Source organism: Oncorhynchus mykiss, chromosome 1, assembly GCF_013265735.2.
Source record: "Oncorhynchus mykiss isolate Arlee chromosome 1, USDA_OmykA_1.1, whole genome shotgun sequence".
Lineage (NCBI taxonomy): Eukaryota > Metazoa > Chordata > Actinopteri > Salmoniformes > Salmonidae > Oncorhynchus > Oncorhynchus mykiss.
This window is the reverse complement of record NC_048565.1, coordinates 74,216,870-74,226,765: the sequence shown is the minus strand read 5'-3', so window position 1 is coordinate 74,226,765 and position 9,896 is coordinate 74,216,870. Positions and strand designations below refer to the sequence as shown.

At 39.2% G+C, this 9,896-nt stretch overlaps 1 protein-coding gene across 4 annotated transcripts; it reads right to left on the bottom strand.

Moving 5' to 3' along the window:
* On the bottom strand, nt 1-7,796 carry bnip3 (BCL2 interacting protein 3). 4 transcript variants are annotated; one of them, XM_021614653.2, is made up of 7 exons: nt 7,559-7,796; nt 7,007-7,166; nt 4,180-4,251; nt 3,634-3,694; nt 3,313-3,446; nt 905-1,054; nt 1-590 (listed from the first exon to the last, which is right to left on the bottom strand). In XM_021614653.2, exons 1-7 carry the CDS (start codon nt 7,599-7,601, stop codon nt 548-550), a joined length of 663 nt encoding a protein of 220 aa, XP_021470328.1. In that variant the 5' UTR covers nt 7,602-7,796; the 3' UTR covers nt 1-547.
* Between the last annotated feature and the right edge of the window lie 2,100 nt (nt 7,797-9,896).

Genomic DNA, 9,896 nt, shown 5'->3' with positions numbered 1-9,896 from the left:
TTCATTTAATTTGGAATAAGCTTTTATTTTCATCTTTACCACTGTAACAGTACACAATAGAATTTTAAACAAATAGGAAAATAGGTTAAATTAGAGACCCCCCAAAAGTTGGACTTTTGTTGCAATTCACACCCTGCCTTTCACATGTTGCATGAAATGTATTAACCCCAGCTTTTTTCAAAGAAAATGAGTGCAGGAAATTATTTCACAATTAATATTCATTCACATTAATCATTCCCTTAAGAGTAACAAACAGGCAAAACACAAACACAATATGCGTAAGAAAATGAGAAACAATGCCAATTGGCAGCAGTTCAATATAAAACAACATTCTAAAAAAGCGAGAGGAACATGGCAGCACAAATCAGTTCCTGATTCAAGGCATTTCTGGGAGAAAGAAGCAGTCACAGCATTCAGAAGATAAGATGAGGCAATCAGCTAAAATGGAGAATGCTACATCAACCACTTCTCCTTGGATTCTGAAGTTGCCCCCATTTGAAGGCATGCCAGCTGTATGAGTCAGTGGTCTCATAATGCAGCATCAGCTTCAGTAGGTGCTGTATGTGCTGAGGCGCCTCCCAATGTATATCCTGAGAAGAAGAACAGAATAGCAAAGGGCCATTCAAAATATGATTTTGATTCAAGTAAAAATGTATCATGGCTACTCTGAAATATCTATCCATGGCCAGCGGCAAGCTTTCACGAAGCCTACATTTCCTCAACAGGGTAGTGTTTGATTTATTGTATTACAACTCTCAAAAGGCATTTAGCTAAAATACAAAACAATTCGACACCCATCTGGGGCACCATACTTTTAGTAATAGTAAAAGGCAGCTTTTAAAGTATTCAATAGACTGCATGTATTTGTACTGTGTTTTAAGTTACAAAATGCTCAGTCCCTTACCCCAGGCCAACTGCGAGTATATGAGAAATGAATAATGAAGGAAGGAAAAGCTTGAGGAAGTCAGGGGAGAGAACGCCTCCTTTCTTCATGACGTTGGTCTTCCTGATGCTGAGCGAGGCTGAGCGCCTGGGGTGTTTCAGCAGAAACTCCCTACAGAGACACAACACAGTTACAACTGGGTTAATAAATCTTATCTTAAATCAGTGATTACAGGTATTTTTCTGCCATTGAAATTCTTGGGTGGGCCGCCTAAGCATTTTTTCTGGTCGCCTAAGTCTAAACAGTGGGTATGGAAAAACCCTTTCAGTGTCAAATTAAACGACTAAAACCAGATATATAGTGCCTTCAGAAAGTACTCTGACTTTTTCCACATTTTGTTCCGTTACAACCGTATTCTAAAATTGATTCAATAAAATAAAAATCCTCTGCAATCTACACACAATACCCCACAATGACAAAGTGAAAACAGGTTTGAACATCTCTGGAGAGACCCGAAAATAGCTGTGCAGCAACACCTGACAGAGCTCGAGCACAACCTGACAGAACTCGAGAGGATCTGCAGAGAAGAATGGGAGAAACTCCCCAAATACAGGTGTGCCAAGCTTGTAGCGTCATACCCAAGATACAAGGCTGTAATCGCTGCCAAAGGTGCTTCAACAAAGTACTGAGTCAAGGGTCTGAATTTTTTAAATATTTTTTTTACCTGTATTTAAATAATTCTGTAAATGTATATTTCAGTTTTTTTTTATAAATTAGCAAAAATGTCTAAAAACCTGTTTTTGCTTTGTTATTATGCGGTATTGTATGTAGATTGATGAGGGGAAAAAACGATTGAATACATATTTGAATACGGCTGTAACCTAACAAAATGTGGGAAAAGTCGTCTCGGACCGGTAAACCATGCCAATATATCCTCCAAACACAGACTTCGAGAGAATTATCACTTTTATACAACGGGTTACCAACATTTTCAAATAATGATTTACATATTTCCATTAAAAGCGTTATTTTGATTAATGTATTCATACCATTTCATCCTTCCACAAGATATAGTCCCGACACTAATCTAGGGTTGCTACCCAAGCCGACTGGTCGTTGGTTCTATCGGTTCGTTTGCAATAGACGCAACACAGTCGTTCAGTCTTTTTGTTCTTAATGTACAGACACAACCCAGTCGTTCGTTCTAAATGTTCCATTGCCATACTGGCGGGCAACATTCTTATCCCTTGCTTGCTAGCTAGCCAACTACGACTAACTTACAGTCACGTCAAAAAGTGCAGCCAGAATAACCGCTAAGTAAATGCATTTGCGTTTGTTTAAGCTGTTTTCTAGTGACATTTATATGGATCCATCCACAACAATGAGCTAATGGTGAACAATTTCGCCCGGCATAGAAATTGAGCTCTTGTCAGGACACGGTTGTTCAGAGGCGCTAGCCAACAACACAACTAACACAACCACTTCAAACTGAAGCTGGAAAGAAATCAAACTAGCTGCAATTGCTAGCGCCTCTGAACAACCGTATATATATATATATATATATATATATATATATATATATATATATATATATATATATATATATATCCATAAAAAGTATGCTGATTCATGATTTCGACTGGCTGAGAAATGCTGCCTGTCTGTCTCATCCCTGACATGATCATTAATACAGGACAGCTGGAGATGTAATTTGAATATTGAAACAATGTTGCAAATGTCAGAGAGACAGACAGCAAGGTTTATACAAATCTCCACAGTTGAAAACTAAATGTTAGACTAAAATAAATGTGAGATAATGTTTAAATGCTTTTTATAGTGGAGATCAAGTTGATAAACTGTCTGGCTGGGCTGATGAGACAGTGGATTGTACAGGAAATGTTAACTCATAGATTTAGCAGGTGATAACTTGTGGAATAGACACCAGCTGGAATGCGGTTTTAACCAATCAGCATTCATGATTAGATCCACTCATTGTATAAAGATTATGGACAATTATTTGTTTATATATAATCTTTGAGAATTTACAAATCAACAAAATAAAAGCTAGACAGTCAGGGAAAATTGAAAATTCCCAAAACAATGACTTTAGCAGTAATGATTTTGTTATTATGTTTGAGCGAAAGAATACAGCATTAGCCATGGCAAAATGCATATAATTGCAGGAAATTAGCTTTAAAAACGGCAATATTTTTTTCTCAGCTCCATGTTAGAATATGTATAATTGCAGGACATTTGCAACATTTTCACGCAGCTGCATGTCAAAATGTGTAGAATTACAGGAAGTTTGTTTTAAAATAAGTCTCTCAGCCACTAAGACCTTTAAAATTATCTATACAATTCAGCCGTGCCGAAATGTTCTCTCTCTACATTCAATTTCTATCTTCAACATTATGAACATTGGGCCCTACTGTATATAATTACGAGGTACTATGCACTTTGGTGGGTTGTTCTCAGGACGACTGGACCAGTCCCAGATCCAGTCAGCATTCTTCTTCAGTAGATTCTCTACTTCCTGGATTATTTCTTGGTTATCTTCCTCAGACTGAAATCAATTAAGAAATTCCTTAGTAAAACCACTTTCCACATTATAATCACAAACATGTTTGTACTATTCACCGAATGTAAAGTCTGGTATTATCATGAATTATTACCTTCTGAACATCACAATACATTACATATCAGAGATCAACAGAAGACAACCTTACAACCCCTAAGGACCATGTATTTACCTGTGAACTGTTTCCCTCTGAGCCTCTAAACAGAAGAAGAGGAGTCTGTGACCTTAGTGGACTGGAAAGATAGACAATAAAGATGACTCAAGATGACTCAAGACATCCCTAGAACTTTTGAAATGTGTATTAGGTCATCTGCTAAGAAAGAGCATTATAAATGACATAATCCTTATCTCCACATTCTCAGGCCTTGAACAGGGATACCAAGGCTTTGCCTGGAAACCATATGTTGAAATGAACTGAATAAGGGGCAAAAACGAGCATTTGAATAAGGAAAGCTTCCTCTCACAACCTCTACAAGCCAAAATGTTGAATAAAATTATATTTTAATATACTTTGCTGGTTTGCCGTAGGAATATGAGTCAATATATCCACTAAGATGGCGCCGAAGAGGATGGCTGACATTTTACATGCTCCTGACCAAATTGTGCTATTTTGTTCGTTTTTTTTGCGTTGTTTGTAACTTATTTTGTACATAAGTTTGCTGCTACCGTCTCTTATGACCGAAAATAACTTCTGGACTTCAGAACAGCGATTACTCACCACAAACTTTCCTTTAACGAGTCCGACGAGAAGGATACACTGCTCTCCCGGGAACAGGCCCAAATCCCTGTCCTTTGTGTGAAGAAAATACAGAGCAAGAGAGGATGCAGATCAGGTTGCCTTCTGAGAATCCGTAGGCGAGCGAGTAAACTCCCACTGCCTTCCGTTCTACTTGCTAACATGCAAAATAAAATTGATGACATACGATTACGATTATCCTACCAACGGGACATTAAGAACTATAATACCTTATGTTTCACAGAGTTGTGGCTGAACGACGACACGGATAACTGGCAGAACAGAGATGTCACGTCTGGTAAGACGAGGGGTGGGGGTGTGTGTCTTTTTGTCAATAACAGCTGGTGCGCGATGTGTAATATTAAAGAGGTGTCGAGGTATTGCTCGCCTGAGGTAGAGTACCTTACGATAAGCTATCTACCAAGAGAGTTCTCATCTATATTATTCGTAGCCGTCTATTTACCAAAACAGACCGATGCTGGCACTAAGTACTAGAGGTCGACCGATTAATCGGAATGGACGATTAATTAGGGCAGATTTCAAGTTTTCATAACTATCGGAAATCGTTATTTTTGGGCGCCGATTTGCCCAATTTTTTTTTTTTACACCTTTATTTAATCTTTATTTAACTAGGCAAGTCAGTTAAGAACACATTCTTATTTTCAATGACGGCCTAGGAATGGTGGGTTAACTGCCTCGTTCAGGGGCTCGGGGGATCCAATCTTGCAACCTTACAGTTAACTAGTCCAACACAATAACGACCTGCCTCTCTCTCGTTGCACTCCACAAGGAGACTGCCTGTTACGCAAATGCAGTAAGCCAAGGTAAGTTGCTAGCTAGCATTAAACTTATCTTATAAAAAACAATCAATCATAATCACTAGTTAACTACACATGGTTGATGATATTACTAGATATTATCTAGGGTGTCCTGTGTTACATATAATCTGACTGAGCATACAAGCACACAAGTATCTAAGTATCTGACTGAGCGGTGGTAGGCAGAAGCAGGCGCGTAAACATTCATTCAAACAGCACTTTCGTGCGTTTTGCCAGCAGCTCTTCCCTGTGTGTCAAGCATTGTGCTGTTTATGACTTCAAACCTATCAACTCCCGAGATGAGGCTGGTGTGACCGAAGTGAAATGGCTGGCTAGATGGCGTGCGCTAATAGCGTTTCAAACTTCACTCGCTCTGAGCCTTGGGGTGGTTGTTTCCCTTGCTCTGCACGGGTAACGCTTTGATGTGGTGGCTATTGTCGTTGTGTTGCTGGTTCAAGCCCAGGAAGGAGTGAGGAGAGGGACGGAAGCTATACTGTTACACTGGCAATACTAAAGTGCCTATAAGAACATCCAATAGTCAAAGGTTAATGAAATACAAATGGTATAGAGGGAAATAGTCCTATAATAACTACAACCTAAAACTTCTTACCTGGGAATATTGAAGACTCATGTTAAAAGGAACCACCAGCTTTCATATGTTCTCATGTTCTGAGCAAGGAACTGAAACATTAGCTTTCTTACATAGCGCATATTGCACTTTTACGTTCTTCTCCAACACTTTGTTTTTGCATTATTTAAACCAAATTGAACATGTTTCATTATCTACTTGAGGCTAAATTGATTTTATTTATGTATTATATTAAGTTAAAATAAGTGTTGATTCAGTATTGTTGTAATTGTCATTATTACAAATAAAACATTTTTTAAATATATTTGTATTTTTATATATAAAAATAGGCCGATTAATCGGTATCTGCTTTTTTGGTCCTCCAATAATCGGTATCGGCGTTGAAAAATCATAATCAGTCGACCTCTATTAAGTACGCACTCAACGAGGTGTACACCGCCATAAGCAAACAACAAAATGCTCATCCAGAAGCGGCTCTCCTAGTGGCCGGGGATTTTAATGCAGGCAAACTTAAATCAGTTTTACCAAAGTTTTAACAGCATGTCACATGCGGAACCTAAAAATACAATTTATAAAAATATTAAAATACAAAAAAACTCTAGACCACCTTTACTCCACACATAGAGATGCATACAAAGCTCTCCCCTGCCCTCCAATTGGCAAATCTGACCATGATTATATCCTCCTGATTCCTGCTTAGAAGCAAAAACTAAAGCAGGAAGTACCAGTGACTTGCTCAATACGGAAGTGGTCAGATGACACTGATGCTACAGGACTGTTTTGCTAGCAGACTGGAAAATGTTCCGGGATTTATTCAATGGCCTTGTTTTTGTTATTGTGTTACTTTTCATAATTTTTTTATTTAATTTTTACTTTAGTTTATTTGGTAAATATTGTCTTAACTCTTGAACTGCACTGTTGTTTAAAAGCTTGTAAGTAAGCATTTCACAGTAAGGTCTACACTTGTATTCGGCGCATGTGACAAATAAAGTTTGATTTGATTTAGAAAAGTATAATTACATAAAGTTTTCAAAGAGATGGTATAGTGCAGTTCAGAATTCTATAACCTGAAGCATGTGCACAATATAAAAATACGTGTTTACACAGGTCTGCACATGCTTCAGATGATAGAAATCTGAAAGCACTACCAGGGCTTTGAAAATGTATATAATTATACTCTCCTGTGGATATGTTTCACATTCCTACCCTCCAAAATGACCAACTGCACGGGCAAAAGATAAAGTAGTTTAAAATAGAACTGTATTCAACATTCTTGCTTGTAGAGGTCGTGAGAGGTAACTAGAAACACTCATTTCTGCCCGACATAGAATTCAATGCAATTCATCTTCGTGTTTCCTGGGAAACTAAGGCTCAGCACTGTAACCATTTCCTTTCCCCATACCTGTCACATTGTGAGCTTCCTCTCGAGGTACTCCTGCTTGACTCGTGTTGGGCGTCTAGTAGTAACTTCTCCAGGTCTACATCAAGAGCAGTTGTTGAGATCTGCTCCTGGCACACCTGACTCCCACTGCCAGTGTTATAGTGCAACTCCACCCAGGAACCTGGGGATACATATTACCCACAGATATATAGAAACTAGTTTGGAAACTTACTAGTAACGTTAGCTAGATATTTTCATTTGTCGTGTTTAGTGTTGAATCTTGCCAGTGAATGAACAGAAGTATAACGTGATCCAATTCCGTGAGAAATATAACGTTTAATGTAGAACCACATTAACAGTCATAGGTCTAGTTAGTTACGTTAGCTATTATTTGACAGGCCTTAACAATATTCCCCTGACCTGACAATTCCAGTTGAGGCCAACATTAGCTGAACTTACGTTAGGTATATTAGCTAGTTTGTTAGTCAGCTATTGCAGACTTACATAAAAATGATGTGGCCAGCTAACGTTAGCTAAAAAATAGCGTATTTGATGTTTAGTTTCTGTACTGACCCTGCAAGCTCTCCTCATACGGAATTTCCTTCTGAAGCGACATGTTTATTTAAAACGCGTTCGAATCAACGCATAGAGCTCTGTCGACGAACTATAAAACGTTTGGTCTTATTTTAATCGATCACACGAGTAAGCACTAGAAGTTGTTGTGCAACACTACCAGGCAGCAGGAAAACAATTATAACGAAATCTTTTGTTGACATGGGCCAAGTGAAATGTGATTGGCTAGTAACTTATCGGCTGTCGTTGGTGAACATCACGCATGCGCTGCTCACATGTACACTCTGGTCAGAGGAAGAGGTAAAGAGAAAATTCGTCTCCCTCCAGCAGGTGGCGTTTTCCGACCCAGGAATCGATTCTTTTTTGTATGGCGGTCAATGAGAGAGTCAAATTTGGTCAACAAAAAAATGAGTGGCTTATTTACTGTGTCAGGTTAATTTGATTGAATATACGTTCCCTAATGCTTACGTTGTTACGAATGCACTGATATAAGTAGGACACGTGACATCCCCGCAATGTTTAGGGAAAAAAACACTATATCGGAGTTGTGTCGAGATGGCTATGCATATTCATAACATGAGGCTAGTAGCATAGCATCTCTCTCCATTGATACAAATGATTGACGTCAACAACCTTATCGAATATTCAACTATTAAAATAATGAGATGTATCTACCAATCCAAAGAAAGGATAGGCGGGAGCTAGACAGCCTGCTGTGCTGCATTGTGGACAACTAATCCAACTGTTAGGGCAGAAAGACAATTATCTTGACATTATATCCATAATATTTGTTTAGGTACAAGCCTTGGAGCTGGTCGTCACTAGTTACAACAGCCACAAAGTCACAAACCCCACTTACTCCAAATGCCCTATGCACTCTCCTGGCCCCATACACTAAGTCCGAATTTGTCCTGCTAGGTGACCTAAACTGGGACATGTTTAAACCACCTGTCGAAGTCCTAAAGCAATGGGACTCCCTAAATCTTTTTCAGATTACTACCAATCCCACAAGATAACTCCGAAAAACCCAGAAAAGTTTACTCTCCTTGATGTTATCCTCACAAATAATCCTGACAGGTATCAGTCTGGTGTTTTTTGTAAAGACCTTAGTGATCCATGTTTTACAGCCTGTGTTCGTAATGGCTGCTCAGTGAAACGACCTGTCCTGATTTGTCATAGACGCTTGCTAAAAAACTTTAATGAGCAAGCTTTCCTTCATGATCTGGCCTCTGTAAATTGGTATTGAATCAGCTTGAACCTTCTTTTTTTATATTTTCAGTGGTATTGTTGACAAATACGCCCCATAAAGAAAATGATAATTAAAAACAGGTTCAGTCCCTGGTTCGACCATGATCTGGCAGAGTTACACCACCTCAAGAAAATCAATTTGGACTAAAGGCTCGGCACACGCATACTCAGGCTGACTGGCTCTAGTTCAGGCAAATGAGAAATAAGTGCACTCAGGCTATCCGGAAGACCAAAAATGTGTTACTTTAAGGAGCAGTTCTCTCTCTGTGGGTCTAACCCCAATAAGTTCTGGAAAACGGTTAAAGACCTGGAGAATAAACCCTCCTCCTCACAGCTGCCCATGTCCCTTAATGTTGATGATGTGGTTGTTACTGACAAGGAGCACATGGCTGAGCTCTTTAATCACCACTTCATTAAGTCAGGATTCCAATTTGACTCAGTCATGCCTCTTTGCCCGTCTAACATTTACTCATCTGCCACCCCTTCCAATGTGACTAGTCCCGATGCTCCTCCCTCTTTTACCCCTGCCCCACTGCAACGTTTCTCCCTGCAGGCGGTCACTGAGTCCAAGGTGCTAAAGGAGGTCCTTAAACTTGACCCCCAAAAAACATCTGGGTCAGATGGTTTAAAGACCCTTTCTTCTTTAAGGTTGCTGCCCCTATCATCGCCAAGCCTATCTCTGACCTTTTTAACCTCTCTCTCCTCTCTGGGGAGGTTCCCATTGCTTGGAAGGCAGCAACAGTGCATCCTTTATTTAAAGGAGGAGATCAAGCTGATCCTAAATGTTATAGGCCAATTTTTATTTTGCCCTGTTTATCAAAAGTGTTGGGAAAACTTGTCAATAATCAACTGACTGGCTGTCTTGATGTCTATAGTATTCTCTCTGGTATGCAATCTGGTTTCCACTCAGGTTATGGATGTGTCACTGCAACCTTAAAGGTCCTAAATGATGCCACCATTGCCCTTGATTCTAAGCAATGTTATGCTGCTATTTTTATTGACTTGGCCAAAGCTTTTGATATGGTAGACCATTCCATTCTTGTGGGCAGGCTAAAGAGTATTGGTGTCTCTGAGGGGTCTTTGGCCTGAT